The 17167-nt window shown below is 41.9% G+C and overlaps 1 protein-coding gene across 3 annotated transcripts in view; it reads right to left on the reverse strand.

The window, feature by feature from the left end:
* COP1 (COP1 E3 ubiquitin ligase) overlaps positions 1–17167 on the reverse strand; it is a 226800-nt gene that overhangs the window by 46910 nt on the left and 162723 nt on the right. For all 3 annotated transcript variants that reach the window (XM_073356470.1, XM_073356469.1, XM_073356471.1), the window contains exon 16: positions 9550–9667. In XM_073356470.1, the coding sequence (XP_073212571.1) occupies positions 9550–9667 (118 nt within the window). The remainder of the gene's footprint in view (positions 1–9549; positions 9668–17167) is intronic.

Below are 17167 nucleotides of genomic sequence, written 5' to 3' on the forward strand. Positions count from 1 at the left end.
CACCGTATCCCCTATTTCTCAGTCTGCCCTCAAGCCCCTGCACAGGTTCTGGGCAGGGTTAACATCTCTGATCTTGTTTACCGGGTTCCCTTTAACCCACAAATAAAACCAGCCTCAACAGCCCTTTTTCCACTGATTCCAGCCTTCGTGCCTTCTTTTTCTTTGCCCTCTACACACAAAATGACCTTCCAAGCCCACTGCAAAAGGCTTCCATGCCTCTCCTCATTCAAATTCTTATTGACTCACTTGTGTCCTCCACAAACACTACCCCACATCAAGCTCCTCTATCCCATCACTCTCCAAGGAAGTGGGAAAAACAAGTTAACAGTTCTTTGGATCTCCCAGTATTGTCCTGTCTTCATTATGCCTCAGGCTTTTATAGTAATATTAAATATTTATAGTATGGTTGCATCCAGAACCCATGACTAGGATCAGGCCCCATTGTTCTAGGTATAAGTGCAGTTCCTGCCCCAAAGTTTCTTGTACAAATTTCCTACAAATTAGCGGTGATAGTTTCATTTACTACATATCTTAGACTGATTCAATTGCACACGGATCATTAAGTTATCACCACTGAGACTACTTTTAACACTGCAAGCCTTCAGCATCTCACAACCCATCAGAACTAGAAATGGAAGGTTTATACCTCTGGAAAAGGGAGATTTCAAAGTGTTGCACAAGGCCACTGCCCTTCTCGACCCAGTAGGTCCTAATACATTACATTTGTTCCATTGTGAATAAAACATCTAGATAGTTTCTAAAATGTATCATAATTCCTCTCTCCCCCTCAGAGTTCTGAAATACTGGGACTTGGGATAACACCAAGCAGCAGGATAAGAAAAAAACCAAAATACTTGACTCAGATTTTTTTATTGCAATAAATGGTATATGAAGAATCCATGATGGTGTAGTACAGAGGTTTAATAAACGCTAAAAACTCTCATAGCTTACTCACAAGTGAGTAACATGCCAATCTAGTATGCATATGCTAATCAACATATTCCCATAGACAAAAACTGTTTAAAAGCAGCTAACATTGTTTCAGGGCACATCCCAAGTCACCCAAACCCTTATAATTCAGGAAACAAGGGGGAAATCTTCCATATTCTGCGACACCCATAGAATATCGCCAATGGCACAATTCCTGCCCCCACAGGAACAATCATTTTTATCTCCAAAATATACCCCAAACCCCTACATACTGCAACATGCATGTAACTCATGCAAACCTTATCTCAGACCTCAAACATAGTTAGAATTATAACAGATGAGGAGAGAGGCGCAGTTTGATTTGTTAGACATTTGTAACAATAGCATGAAATCAGAGTGAACATTCTGATTTATATCTTGTGTTACTGGGACTCAGGAAGAAAGAAAATTACTTACTCTATGCTAACTGGAGGTTCTTCGAGGTGTGTGTGTCCCTTACCTGTATTCCACTGTGGGCATAGGCATGTGCTCCATGTGCCCGGAGCTGAAGAATTTTTGAAAGCATTGTCCATTGGTCCATGTACACACCTTCACTCTCCTCTCATGCCTCCAACCCAGGAGATAAAAGAACAGAACAGAACAAAGTGCCTCTCCAATTCCTTCTATAGGGTGAATCCAAGAATGAGCTGAAGCAGAGGGGAAAAGAGCAGGTAGTGGAATACAGATAGGGACCACACATCTAGAAGAACCTTCAGTTACAGTAAGGTAACTTTCTCTTCTCCTTCAAGAACTGGCCCCTATGTGTATTCCACTGTGAGTGACTGACAAGCACTACTCAAGTAGGAGGATGCAGGTCACAGAGCCATTTGAAAGACCACTGTCCCAAAAGGCACATCAATGGAGGAGAAAATTGTCTCACAAATGTGCAGATGGAACTCTACAAAGTTGCTTTGCAAATGTAAAGTAAAGGTACTTCTTGAAGCGATGCCATTGACATTGCTTGTGCTTCTGTACAAGGAGCCCTCATCCCCTTAGGGGGAGGAAGATGTGACAGCTGATCGAATAAGATACAACCTGAGATCCATTTAGAGATCTTCAGAGGATATAGCTTGACCTCAGACTCTTTCGGCTAAGGCGATAAAAAGTCTTGGTGATTTTCTGATTGGCTATGCCCTTTGCAAGTAAAAGGCTAAAGACTGTCACATTTCAAGGGAATGAAGTCTCCTCTCTTCGCCATATGCTTCTGGTTCAGGAAAAAACAGGAAAGTGAATTGACTGGTTTAGTCGAAACTCAAACTACTTTGGGGGTGAACTTAGAATGTAAACACAATGAAATTGTGTCTCTAGGGAATATAGTGTAAGGTGGATCTGCCAACAGTGCTCTGAGCACCCCCACACAGCTGCGGTGATGGCTACCAGGAACGCAACATTCATCGATAGAAGAGATACGGAACATGCAGCTAGTCGTTCAAAGGGAGGCACAGTGAGCACCGAAAGAACAAGGGTTAAGTCCCATTGAGGAGAAGGTTTCCTTACTGGTGGAAAGGTTCTGATTAGACCCTTTCAGACTCTAGTAGTCAGTGGGTGAGCGAAAACTGAGCAACCATGTGAAGGTGGGTGGTATGTACTGACTGCTGCCAGGTGGACCATAAATCTTGACGTTCGTAAAGCTTTTGATATGGTCTTGCATGACCTTCTCAAACTAGGGAAATGCAAAGATGGAGCTACTATAAGGTGGGTACAAAACTGGTTGGAAAACCATTCCCAGAGAACAGTTATCAGTGGTTCACAGTCATGCTGGAAGGGCATAATGAGTGGGGTCCCGCAAAGATCTGTTCTGGGTCCGATTCTGTTCGCCATCTTCATCAATGAGTTAGATAATGGTATAGAGAGTATACTTATAAAGTTCATGGACGATATCAAGCTGGGAGAGGTTGCAAGTGCTTTGGAGGACAGGATTAGAATTCAAAAATGATCTGGACAAACTGGAGAAATGGTCTGAAGTAAACAGGATGAAATTCAACAACAATAACAAATGCAAAGTACTCCATTTACGAAGGAACAATCAGTTGCACACATACAAAATGGGAAACTACTGCCTAGAAAGTAGTATTGTGGAAAGGGATCTGGGAGTCTTAGTGGACCCAAGCTAAATGTGAGTCAACAGTGTAACGCTGTTGCAAAAAAAAGGAAACATCCTTCTGGGATACATTAGCAGGAGTGTTGTAAGCAAGTCACGAGAAGTAATTCTTCTGCTCTACTCTGCGCTAATTAGGCCTCAACTGGAGTATTGTGGGCACCACATACCAAGAAAGATGTGGACAAATTGGAGAAAGTCCAAAGAAGAACAACAGAAATGATTACAGGTCTAGAAAACATGACCCATGAGGGAAGATTGAAAAAAATTGGGTTTATTTAGTCTGGAAAAGAGAAGACAGAGGGGACGTGATAACAGTTTTCAAGTACATAAAAGGTTTTTACAAGGAGGAGGGCGAAGAATTGTTCTTCTTAACCTCTGAGGATAGGACAAGAAGCAGTGGGCTAAAATTGCAGCAAAGGAGCTTTAGGTTGGACATTAAGAAAAACTTCCTAACTGTCAGGGTGGTTAAGCACTGGAATAAATTGCCCAGGGTGGTTGTGGAATCTCCATCATTGGAGATTTTTAAGAGCAGGTTAGACAAACACTTGTCAGGAATAGTCTAGATAATACTTAGTCCTGCCACGAGTGCAGGGCACTGGACAAGATGACCTCTCAAGGTCTCTTTATCAGAGAATCAAGCGACTGGAAGAGTTAATAGAAAGACTAGCTGTTTTGAGGGAAAGATGACAGTCCAGAATAAGCGGGGATACTCACAGCTTTTGGGGATATACTTTTTTTTTGTGCCCACAAAGAGAAATGCTTCAACTTGGCTAAGTAGCATTTTCTAGTGGACTCTTTTCTTGTATTAGTAAGGATGGTTTGCACTGCTTGACAGCATAAACATTCTTGATGCCCATTCAAAATCCAGGCCTTGGGACAGAGTGCTGGAGGGCTGGGATGCTTGATTCCATCTTTCACCTGCGTCAGCAGACTGGAAAAGACTGAATGTTGATTGATCACCAAGACAACATGCGTAGGATACTCAGGGACCAAAACTGTGGGGTCAGTTGTGGATGACGAGGATGACACATACCTTGTACTGACTAATTTTCTTTAAGACAAGGAATGGCAAGGTAGGGAATACAAAGTTCAGATGGTTGGTCTGACCACAGACGGAGAGCATCAGCCTGAGAATGATGTGCTAGGGCTCCTCTGGAAGAATATATGTTGCACTTTCTCTTCATTGAGAGGTGAACATGTTCCCATAGAGCAAAATCACTCAGCAGACACTTTGCTATCAACCATGAGTGGGAGTCAGCCACCACAATTTGATTCCCAGGAAGGTAAGCTACCGACAGGGTGATTTGATTGTTGATGCACCAGTTGCACAGAGTGACCACTTCTGCACACAGAGGAATGGCTCTCACTCTGTGCTTTTTGATGTAAAAGGACAGTTGTTATACTGTTTGACATTATGAGGATAGGGTGACCCTGAATGAATAGGAGAAAGGCTTTGCAAGCCTCTTAGTCCATAATTCCAAAATGTTAATGTGCATCCTGGCTTCTCGGGCTGTCCAAGCACCCTACAACATGCAGTCTAAAAGGGAGGCATTTAATGATCATCCTATCTGGTGAGGAGGAAAGGAAGGGAATGCCCATGCATACCCGCTGAGGCTTCTTCCACCACAATAGAGATGATTTTATTTTGGTGGAAACAAGTTACTATGGTGCTCATGGACCGTTTGGTGGGTACATGGTTTGAAGATACGCTTGCAGACAATGAAGGTAGAATCTGGTGAATGGCATGGCATAAGTACATGAAGCCATACATCCAAGTAGAGAAATTCTGATTAGTGTTCAAGAATTGCTCATGATCTCATCTATGAGGTCATTCATCACTTGGAATAAATCCACTGGCAGATTGCCATGACTGAATTGAGGGACCCTCTGATCAAGTCTGAAGTCTGCACTGGAGTGAGGACAGACTTTTCTGAATTTACAATGACCCCTAGGGGGGACAAGAATTGAAGCATTGACTCAGACAACTCATAGGCACCTTGGCAATGAGAAGCTGGCAGTGAAGATAGGGGAAGCCACAATGCTTGATACTGGCTGCTACTAGTAAGATAACCTTGGTAAAGACCCTGAGGATGGTTGTGAGGCCAAAGAGGTGGACTCTATCGAAAATGGTTGGGGCCCACCATGAATCTGAGAAAACATCTGAGTGTGGGGTCAATGTCCATGTGAAAGTACCAGTCCTTCATATTGAGAGTTATAAATAACATGTCTTTTTCCATGGATGGGATTATAAATGCCAATGACTATGAAAAATTTCAGTTTGCAAATAAAGAAGTTAAGAATGCAGAGATTGAGGATGGGTCTCCAGCTGCCCTTCTTTTTGGGTACTAGGAAGTATGTTGAGTAAAAACGCTTTCCTTGGTACTAAGTACCCACTCTATTGCTCCTTGCAGTAAGAGGGCTTCTGCCTCTTGTTTGTGAATCTCCTCATGAGAACAGCCCCTGAAAAGGTGTGAGGATAGGGACTTTGGAGGGGTCAGGGATGCAAATTTGATTGCATAGCCAGAATGGATAACTATTAGTTCTCACATGTGCCCATTGTTATGGTACTCCAGTTGTGGGAAAAGTGCTAGATGAGCTCCAAAGGGTATGTGGGAATCAGCAGGTGGTGACATCACTGGTTTGCAGCACTCCAAATCCCATCAAAAATATTACTTAGATGTGGGCTAGGTTAGTGAGGAGGATATTGCCACAGAATGTGTGGGAAAATGAGACTTCTGAACCCTTTTGCTTCTTATGGGGTGGCTCATAAGGCCACTGGAGGCAAAATTATTGATCCACCAGTCTTGGCTTGTATGGCTGCCTGTGGAATTCTCTTTGGGGCAGGTGCATATATTCCCAGAGAGCAGAAGGCAGCCCTATAGTCCTTTGTAATGTGCAAGGACTCTTGTGTCTTTTGGTTAAAAAGATGAGTTTCATCAAAGGGCAGGTCCCTCCATGGTGTTCTGGACCTCCCTGGGCTACTCTGAAGCATGAAACCACAATTCATGTCACATCACAATGGCAACAGCCATTGCTCTTGAAGATGCATCTGCTGCATCTACTGTGATTGAAGACAACCAACTTGCCTTCCTCAATGAGAGCCTGGAATGGAGCTCTATCCTGTTGCAGAAGTTAGACAATGAGTGCCACAAACTAGGAATAGTTCAGGTGATCATAACTGGCCATCAGTGCTTGTTGACTGGATATTCTGAACTGAAGGCTAGTAGAAGCGAGGACTTTCCTTCCCAATAAATCAAATAGTTTACCCTCTCTCTCAAATGAAGCAGATTTACAGTGATCTGTCTAGATTCCCCCCGTGGCAGCCTGGACAACAAAAGAGTTAGGAATACAATTTGAAAGAAAAATTCCACTCCTCTGGCTAGGGCAAATTAACATTTTGCTGTTAACATTTGGGTTCCTTTATCGGCCACTGTGGAGTAGCAAGGGTGTTGGAGACACCAGCTGGACAGCAAGTCTGGAAAAACTGAATTCCCCAGAAGGGGAGGACTTTACTGACCTGGCCAGAGGGCCAAGCCACAGAGAGGAAGCTTCAGTCCTGGGAGCGAGCAAAGCAGCAGAGCAAGACAGATGGGAGAAGAGATCATCACAAGGAGAGTGCAAGCGGGCAGAGCTAACCCCCAGGACAGCCAGCATGGGGTGCTGCTCACAGGGAGTGGACCCCATGACAGGCTCCCTTTTCTGGACAGACACGCCTCAGAGGAGGAGACTGGTTCATCGGGTGGTTCAGAGTCTCCCAAGAAAGGACGGACTCTGGATCTATCAGTGGTACAGACAGTTCCGCTGGAGGGAAACCATGACTGGATGATGGAATGGGAGACAGACTCCTCCCACAAGATGCATCTTCCAGTGGAGTCAGGTCCTCCCTCGTGAGGGAAGGACCTGTTGGCAATGGAGACTGGGGATCCAGGAGAGCAAAGATGTCATCAAGTGGAGCATAATTCTTTGCTCTCTCTCGAGCGTGCGGGGTCTTGCCTGCCTGAACCAACTGAGCCAGACCAGTTATAATTTGCTCCACAGTCAGGCAAGGTAGAACTATTACAGTCAGTGGCTGAGGTGCCTGATGGTGCCTTTTTCTCTGTGCCATCAGTTCCCAGTGTTTAGGTTTAATTGGTACCAGAGGCACCATTGCTTCCAGCACATGGTCTGGTAGCAACAGAACCCTGAATTTGTGGGTTTTCTTGTCATGACCCCAAGACTTTGGACATGCTAAGTCCCCTCATGGGCTGAGCAGAAAGACTTGCTCAACTTAGGCAGGGTTGTATCTGACTTCTTTAGAGTAGACTTGGAGGATTTGCTTCATGGTTATGAGGATGCTCCCTGCCTTCTTGACAAGTCTCTCAACAGAGGATCTGTTGGAGTAGATTCCCTCACTCTCAAGTCAGACCTTGTGGCAGGAGGTACACTCCTTGCTGAGTCAGGCAGATATATGGGGGGAGAAGAGGGAGGTATTTTGAAGCCTGGAAGCGCAACAGGATATACACATCAGGACCATCATTCAAAGAAGGTGGTGTATTCTCCTTTGATCTTATAAGCCTTAGCCAAGAGAGCTTGTCAGACATTTCCCTTTCCCTTTGCTATGCTTTCACATTTGTACAGTGCTGCAGTATTTTCTAGAAATAGAGAGGGGTTACAATTTTATTTTGCCTGCCCTCCCAGAGATATAGGGGCTCCTTGTACTATTAGGGCAGCTACTACTACTGATTTTAAAACACAAGTTCTTGTACCTTCTATGGGTTGCTACCAGTCACAGACTAGCTAACCTCACATCTATGAGTCACTAACACAATTGTTTCCCAGCTCCTAAACTGTCAGAATGCTATGACTGCTTCTGCTCACTTGTGCTATCAGCCAATTCGTCAGGAAGATCCTAATATATAGGTACTTAACCTCTGTGTTTTAGTGTCATACAGTCTAAATCCTTGTTCATTAAAATAAAAATAGTTAAAATCTATTGTTGATAGAATGCATTTAATGTTAACAAATTCATCTCAACCTCTAATCATGTTTTCATTGCTCAAGATATGAGCACCATAATGCAAGAACAATCTACCTACCACTACACAGCAGGGAGAGGAAGAAAACTCTGATCTTCTCTCTCTTTGTAACCTTACACTCCTCCACTTCACATCCTCTTCAAAAAAATTATCCTGAATACACTGTTCTGTCAAAATCAGACTCTCTGTAAAGCAGCAACATGATCAATGGACCCTGCTAAACATTAGGCAGTTCTGAACACTGCCGGAGGTCAAAGCCTAACTTAACAAGGCTGAACAAATCAATACCATCTATTAAATGACTTTAGTTGGAAATAAAGAGAATTATTATTTGTATGCATATTTTGATTAAATCAGTTAATCTTTGGTACTCAGAAACCTTACTACCATCTCTTCTCCCAAATTTTGAGAAGCTAAAAATGAAAGCAATCTACTTTTTATAAATTAATTTCAGCATGCAGCAGAAAAAGATGTCCCAGTTCTGCACGCACAGTCCCCGCAACCCTGCTGTTGCCCTATCAGAGGCTGACAGCTCTATCAGTATCCCTCCTGGGGTTGTGGAATAAGCATTCTCAGATGGCCAGCTCTCAAGCAAGACAGTGCCATTTCATCCTTATATGTCCCATGTGTGATGTGCCATCTCATCATGCATCTACGACATTGCCTGCCTTCCACTTTTCCAAAATACTTCATTTCTACACAGCATTCAGTTCAACAAAAGCATGGGATTAATTTGCTTTAAATTCTGCAAACAAATGTGCACCTTTTAGAGAGTAGTTAAGCTAATGAAAATGAGATGAATATGGTACTGATTAAAATCAGACATCACTGGAAAGCCCTGTGGAAGTTTCCATCACACAGCTCTGCCTATAAGCTACTTTGACCTACAGTATCCTCCATGCTGTAGTACTGAACCAGTATACATCTATCTCAGTACTGACTTAAAACATCCCATTCTGTTCTGGCCCTAGACCTCTAGAGCAGAAAATGCTAGTTTAATCAAGATCTGTGAAACTGTGGTATGGTTTCCAATATGGACAATTGTCCATTAGACCACTAAACTTAGCCCCTCCTCTCCTTTATTTCTGACCCAAGTTAAATTTGCACACAGGGTTTTGGAGGAGACCAGTATATCACCACACTGTGGCACCCATCTACTCCTTCCAAAACAGCTATATTACAGAATGGGGGGGATCATGATCATAAGCCATAATCCAGTTGTATTGATATTTTTCTTAAACTCCTTGCTATATGAGACAGCAAAGCCAAGCAAGACCGGAAATTGTTTTCTATTTTTGTTCTACAAAGCACAGCAATCTGCTATTTAACATAATGACAATTTGCAAGTATGTGGTATACACTCACCCACACAATCTTGTATGTACAACAGTCAAGAATGATTCTTAGCAGCTTTCTGAGTCTATGACTGTAATGGTTTTAGCCCACATGACAGGAAATACTTACGCAGAGACAATTTCTTCTCCACTCACAAACTTTGCATAGGAGACTGCCTTGCGATGCCCTTTGAACACCATGATTGGCTGCTTAGTGTTGCGAAGATCATAGTAGTGAACACAGTGATCTAGAGACAAACAGGGAAGAGAGAGTAAAGAGGCAGAACTTGTTAGGAGGCAATGATATTTGTGATAATCACTCTCTTATGTCTAATCAATCCGTTCAAAATAAGAGACGTGACACAATGCCACAAGGTACTAAAGTAGAGGAAGAAGCACAGAAATCCAGTCTAAGGTTTTCCTGACTCTGACCTAGGTGAAGCTTCTTAGCAAACAGTCTGCACTGGATTTAGATAGGCTGAAGACTCAGTCTGCTGCTGAACTTGGAACATGGAAAATATGGGCTAGATTTTTCATGTTTATCCAAAATGGACTCTAGCATATTACACTTCTGCTTCCTTTCTCTCCCACCTTCCCTCCAAATTCATTTCAAATCAAGAGAGAATTGGCATTTTGGCTAAGGAGGGAAAGCAGACTAGATTTTAGCTTCTTTTAAGAACTATTTCAGATGTACTGCATGCCCATAACCACATAAAAAGAATCACTACGCAAGTAACACTACATTTTAAAATTTCTGTGCAGCTAAATGTCAATTCCCAGAAAACAGTAGGGAAAGACCCAACTCACCCAAACCCAAGAACACACCAAACATTCTCTTCAGTCCAACAAGATCAATCAACTCCTTCCTCACTTTTCTATTATTTATGCTGAGCTTTATTTAACCAATGACCGGTATTATTAAAAACGGGGGGAAAGAAGGATGGGGAGAGAACAGGTTATACATAGGTTGAAACTGAAACAAAAATCCCATTCCCACATAGATATGCGATAGATCTAGAGCTCAACTGAAAACTTAGGTTGATCCTCCTCTCATTATCCTCCCAACAAACCAACCCCCCCCGAAAAAAACACCCCAAACCTCAAAACTGGGGTTTATTACAAAGAGTAAATTTAAATGGGTTTTAATGCCAATAGTTACAGACATTCAATAAGTTTTGTGTTCACTTGGAATTTCAACGCAATATTCAGAGTCTTATAAATAATACCCAGTTTGTTTGGAAATCTAAGTGGTTAGAGAGAAAACTGGATTTAAACCTATTAGGTTACAGTTACAAAACTGCTATTAACAAGCAATGGCAGCTTTTCACCTGGCTAAGCACATAAATCGTTTGTCTGGGGCTAGAGAAATGGTTCTGTCAAGCACAGCTTCAGTAAAATAAGAAACAGGTAGAGGCGTCATTTTATACCCAACATCCTTTATGATTAGTTTTCTCTCTGTACATCAACATGGAAAGAGTATTTTGGTAAAAGGAGAGGTTTCCTTATCTTTTTTTCAAATCACATCCTCTTGTCCATGTATATCGCAAATGCTCAAAAGCAGTCACTTTGTGTGATTTCCACCACGTAGCTGCTTGACAAGTTTCCAGCGTAATCCCTGTTGTGCTGAAATTCAACCATTGCACCCACCACCACTGGCATTCAAAATCATTTGAAAGACTGCCTTTGGCAGCTCTCTCTCAAGAACTATTGTTTCTACTACAACCAAATATTAGCCCGCTATCCATCAAAACCCCAGGTAATTTCTTCAGTTTTAATACTGTAATCTGCTTCTGAATGAAATCATGCACCAAGCTCACTCAGTAAGGGAGAAACTTTCAAAGGTGCTGAGCAGAATTAAGTGCTCAAGTCCCATTAATGGGATGTGGGGCCTAACTCCCTTTCGCTCCTTTGAAAAATCCCAGCCTAAATATGGTAAATATGGTAAGTGTTCTGTATTCTGGCAAACATGCATGATTTGGCAACCCTGAAACACTGAATTGGCTGCAGTTACTTTAACAAGTTGGATGGTTCCAACAAGTCTTTCATTAGGAACTTGTTACTGTATAAGCCATTTAAAAGCTATTTTTATTTGGAATCAGCCTCCTCTCCGGCTGGACAATCATCATCTAAACAGAAGATTCCTTCTGAGTGCTCCAGATTTCATATTTCAGGTGGTGATAGGAGAGGTGTGGGTGGGGAGGGAAATGGAATAAGCAGATTAATGTAGATGGGAGGTTGCATCCATTTGCACAGATAATATGTGAAGTTGCACTTACCTTCTAAACACTGCAATAAACAATCCAAGTGTGCTGGCATCTGGCCCCAGCACAATGTGCCTATCTGTGCTGGCAGGATAATCAATTACTGTCTGCTTGGATCAGTGAAAGTCCAAGGGAACAGAAAGGCCACAGGGTTCTAAAATTAGCCACTTAATTATTAATTGCTTATTTCAGCAGTGACCATATTTGTGCCCAACCAAGGTTGTTTTTTTTATGAACTGAAGTAGCTATTTTTAAGTAGATATATTAGGACTAAAGCTCATTGCATTCATTAAAATCAGAACAGGTGGTCACATTTTACAATTAAAGAGACTCTCTTTTAGGCCATATGGACCTTCACAAAACAAGAAAAAAAAAGCCATCTGCTAAGAAAACAGATCTTTAAAACCAAGCAAAATGAGAAAAATATGCATTTCTGATATTCTAGCAGAAGCCTCTCCCAGTGAACTATAATGAACTGAGATTGTCCACAACTGGCAAAATTTCTGGCATTCCCCTCTATCTTGGGTTAGACATTACTGAACTTTCTACAACACTTCTAATCATGAAAGACAAATACAGCACTCAAAAACACTGAATATTCCCTCTCCCTGCACACATCCCTTCAAAAACTCTGCCTGTGTCCCTTAAAACCACACCGTAATAGCTCAGTTTTCCATTCAGCTCTATAAAATACACTTCAGTTCTGACCTGCAGCACTCTGCTATTTGCCTTTAGTTTTTTCCTTAGCCACAAACATAGTAATTACACAGTTTCTCTGTGGAATTTTGCCATAATACTGCGATGTGCATAAACACAAAGGTTTTGCCCCAGACCAGCAGACTTACTTACATCAATTTCAACTTTGAATCCACTTTTCTACTATCAAAGCCTTATGCTGAATGCCATTCAAATGCCAAGCTTATTTCTTATGCAGTCTGATTTGCCTGAGATATACAAATGCTTTGCCCTATTCTGGGTTAAAATTATATGGTTGATATAGTAAGACACTAATAATTCCTGTTAACTTGAATGTTACTGGAAGCAGCTCCCCTGCTGTTCACTTCTAAAAATGCTTCAGGTTTTTTGAGCCAGGTCACACTATACACAACAGTTTTCCTTTAATTGCCTCAGAAGGCAAAAAGAGCAGCCAATATCAACTACAGTTATTGGAAAAGTCCCAGACTCCAGTTCATTGTATTAAATAATGTTTCTTCAAAGTGCTCAAAGACAGTCTACCTCAAAAGGGAATAGACTATGTTTTGGGCTTTGAGGTATAAGTGACATCTGACCAAGAAGTGTCTCTCTCCACCACAAAACTTCTGACCACAAAGTGCATGATATTTATCAATCAGTGGTGACCTTAGAAGCAGTTTCTTTTGTAATACGGGTTAGAGAAGAATGGGTAATGTAGGGCAGTTTTGTACATTTCCCTGGATTCTGGAACAGCTAGAGTAGTGAAACACACAAACAGAAGACCAGAACAATTGATCTCTCCAGCCATCCAGAAACTCTAGGTAATGCTCACTTTCCACATCAACTACTTTATCACTTCCACCATTAGCACTTCAAATATAGCGTTAGCTAAACATTTTTGCGAGCCTTTCCTCTCAGTCTGCCATTTCTGGAAATGCTGGAAGAATTCAAATGACATTATTTTCAAATTTTTATGCACATTATAAATCCACTTCAAGAAGCAATAAGCAATTGTTTATTTAAATTGTTTTTCAAAGTTATTTACTGTTAAGTATACATTAAGTCAGCAGTTAGGAATATAGGCTATGTGCTGTTTGGCATATGTGAAGTCAGACAGGTGAAATGTAAATTCAAGAAAATATATAGGTTTGTGGAGAGAGCCACAGGGTAGGATATCAGTTAGTATGCAAGGAGCAGAGGTTTGGAGTGGAGCAAAGTTAGCTGCAATTTTCATGTATGGTGGGTCAACAGTATATTGTTTTAGTTCATGCTCTAGGCAGCTGCCTTACCGTGCTTGAAGTATGAAGTAATTGGTCTGTTAGAACCTTTCTGTTCTCAAAGCACTCTTTGGACTGTGATTTGCGCCACGTTTGCATATGGTTGCCAATTTCCTTCTATGCAAGAACCACATTACATTTTTAACTACGGTCTGGATCTGCAAAGGTAGGGCCATACACGGCTCTGGATCCACAGCAGTTTCTCCCACTGAAACAACTGAAGTTTGGTCAGAGACAGAATATAGCTCTTATGTGGTAAATTTTAGTTAGAGAAAGTACTGCTGCATTCTGCTTCAAACAAACAATGGAGTACTACCTATCTGCTCTTTCTTTGCTCATTTGCACATTACCCAATTTACACAGACGATAGCAACTTGGCACCTAAAGGTAATTCCAAATAATGTGGGTGTCAAAATTTAAATCTAAGGATTAGCACCCCTTAAGATTAAGGTCATAATTAAATCAGGGCCTTGATAATTACCCCAAGTGGGCAAGAACCAGCCCACGGGCTGGTTGACCCCTCTGGTATGAGTTTCATTGGCAGCCCACAGTATAGCATCACAATGTCTTTCCTAGCAGATATTAATATTTTGAATCTCTGCTTTTCTGATTATACATAAATGGGGCTTTTATTACACCATATGCTCCCACACCCCACCCCACCTTCCCAGTCTATCGGGCCAGGTAATTAGAATATGTGGATTGGAGGAAGGTGCCCAAAATGCGTATATGGCAACCCATCAACTCAGAGTCCCTTCAGAAGTGACTGGAGTTGGTAGGCTTTTTGCCCCCCCCCAGAATAAATCTGGACATGAGTGCCCAGCACACACACAACTGAGAAGCAGAATCTCGAAGTGATACAGCATATTCTAAACAAATTTTACTCGGTGGTAAAAACAATGGGTACGCAGTCATGCCACTGTCAAATCTGAAGAATTGAGAAAGCTGAGGTTCTGACTAAACACCGCACTGCAGATGCTTCTAGATGGAAAATGGTGGTAATCCTCCCATGGGAAAGCATGCTCTAATTTAATGGATTTTTGCTGAACAGGCACAAAATGATGGACTAGCAGAATTTGAATATCAGCATAATTGGCCAAAGGCTCATGTTAGCAGGAAGGCCCAGCATGAATGCCATATTGCTTGATTTAGAAGTAACATCCCTGGCTGGAATAAAAATAGCAACAAAAATTAGGGGCATAGATATAATTTCATGACCCTCCGACAGGTTTTTGAAGCTTCCTCCCTTATGTTACTGACAAGAATAAGGGAAGAAAAGCCATCTCCTGATTCTGATAAAAAAACCAAATACATTGAAGATGGCATAGTACATAAGATACCTTTATCTTGATGGAAACCTAAATCGGGGACATGTAAGCGCGGGCTGGTATCTCAGAAACCTGACACACAAAGGCAATTGCTACTAGAAACAGAAGCTTAAAAGAAGAGATACCAACATTGCTCTGAGGAATATTTATGAAAAAAATTAGGGAGCAGTTAGGGTAGCTGCTTGGACCTCTTCTTTCCCCTGGTAGAAACTGGGACCCTGATCTCCGATGCCCATACAAAGAGAAGGGGAGGACTCGTCCCAGAAAAGATGCCTTCCTAGGTCACCTAGAACCCTTAATGAACTTGGTGATTCCTAGGACCTGGACTGCCTTCCTAGGATGATCCTTCTCCTCTTCTTCTCCTTAGTCTGTCGCATTCCCTCTCTCCCCTGCCACTACCACCTCCTCCTCCTGCCCCTTTGGCTTCTCCTCGCCTGCAGACTACACGAGCAGGGTCTAATAGGAGGCAAGTCTCAGTGACTGTCAGTGGGTTTGGGACACTGGATTAATTGCTCAAACCACAAATTTCCTGTTGCGCTCTAACTGCTCCGTGTGAACCCTGCTGGTGCACTCCAGGTACCTACAACATTGGTACATACTTAATACCTACAATTTTAAGGAGATCATCTGAATTGGTATGAGGTTGCAATTCAGTAGACTGAAGAACTGCGAAGAAAAGTAATGAGAATCCACTGAGAAAGATGACAAAAGTTAAACCAATTTACCATCACTAATACCGACACTTTCCTTGAGAGCCAGTTGTTTTGAGTGTTGTGGCAAAGGTAATTATAGCTGGGTTCAACATAGTTAGGAAGCAAAGGGCTTTTTAACAGTGACAGTATTAAACAGAACACTTATACTGAGGAGGAGGAACAGATTCAACTTTTTAAAACAAACACACCATGCTATTTTCCCCCTTGCAACATAATAGTCACATGACTGGGAGAGAACAGAGATAAAACTACATCACACCAATGCCTGCCTGTACATATATAATTATTAGGAGCCACCAATGGCATTGGGAGAGCTCAGATATGCACCTTTCACTTCTCCTAGCCCTGCCTTCTCCTTACGACAACAGTACAAGGAATTTTACTCTAGCATAGCCATCTTCATTACATGCTTCACTTAATGTTTACAAAACCACATTAATGTCCAAGCTGCCTTCTTCTGTACTAGCAGAAACAGTCACAAATACAAGAACTTATTTTCTGCAACTAAAAACAGAAAACTTTTTGATTTATCTGCTGTATTTCACTTCTATTTTTACACTGAGTTTCCTCACTTTGTATTACAAGGACAGTCTGCCTATGAACAACAATCTTCTGTCACCTAATGGGACTCCTAGCTATCTTTTCTAGAAGTGAAACCCTAGTGATACAGCAGTGAACTGGAACAAAGTTCTTGTTCTGTGTTTCTCGAGTGCACCTGAAATGACTTGGGTATATTGGGTTCACTGGGCATTTCTTATGTCCCTTGTCTACATACTGACCAGTTTCACAAACATCAAACCCATAGTCCAATGAGCTCTTAAGTATTGTTTCAGAGCAGTTGCTCTAGCTGCTTAACAATGGTTACCCAATAAGGGGCATTAAAGTGGGATAACGCAACCAAAGCAAGTTTTCACTTCAGTCTGACTCTCCCAGGTGCTGTGCTGGTATCTGACAGCCCAAAGTCCATATAAGAGCTGCATAACTCAAGGTTTCTTTGGATTTATTTTCCGTTGCCTAGATCTGAAAAAGTGACAACTAAGGAAACCATAGAATTACCAGAGTTTTCAATATGGTTGAGTTACATTAAATAAGTCTGGCCACTGAATCCTTGGCAGTGCCATCAGAGCTAACAACTGGCACATGGCTCCTGAGACGCTCACAACCAGGACAGCAGGGTGTTACAGGCTAGCAGTTTTGTTCTTTGACAGAACTCTGTGGGGATAACTGCACAGCACTTACCTGCAACACATGCCTTGCTTCATTCAATGGTATTTGTTTCTTTCACTAGAATCAAATTCAATGCATTTTTTTTTTAAGTGTGGCTCAACATTAGCATTTCATTATATAGCTGTATCTTCCTCTGCTGAGTAGATGAAGGGAACAGCAGCCTTGATGGGAACTGCCAGACTGGTTTTTAACCTTTGCATTCGATAGGTTCCCTATGGCTTGAGGTTACAGATGACATTCATCAGGCTA

This window comes from Lepidochelys kempii, chromosome 8 (assembly GCF_965140265.1).
Source record: "Lepidochelys kempii isolate rLepKem1 chromosome 8, rLepKem1.hap2, whole genome shotgun sequence".
Lineage (NCBI taxonomy): Eukaryota > Metazoa > Chordata > Testudines > Cheloniidae > Lepidochelys > Lepidochelys kempii.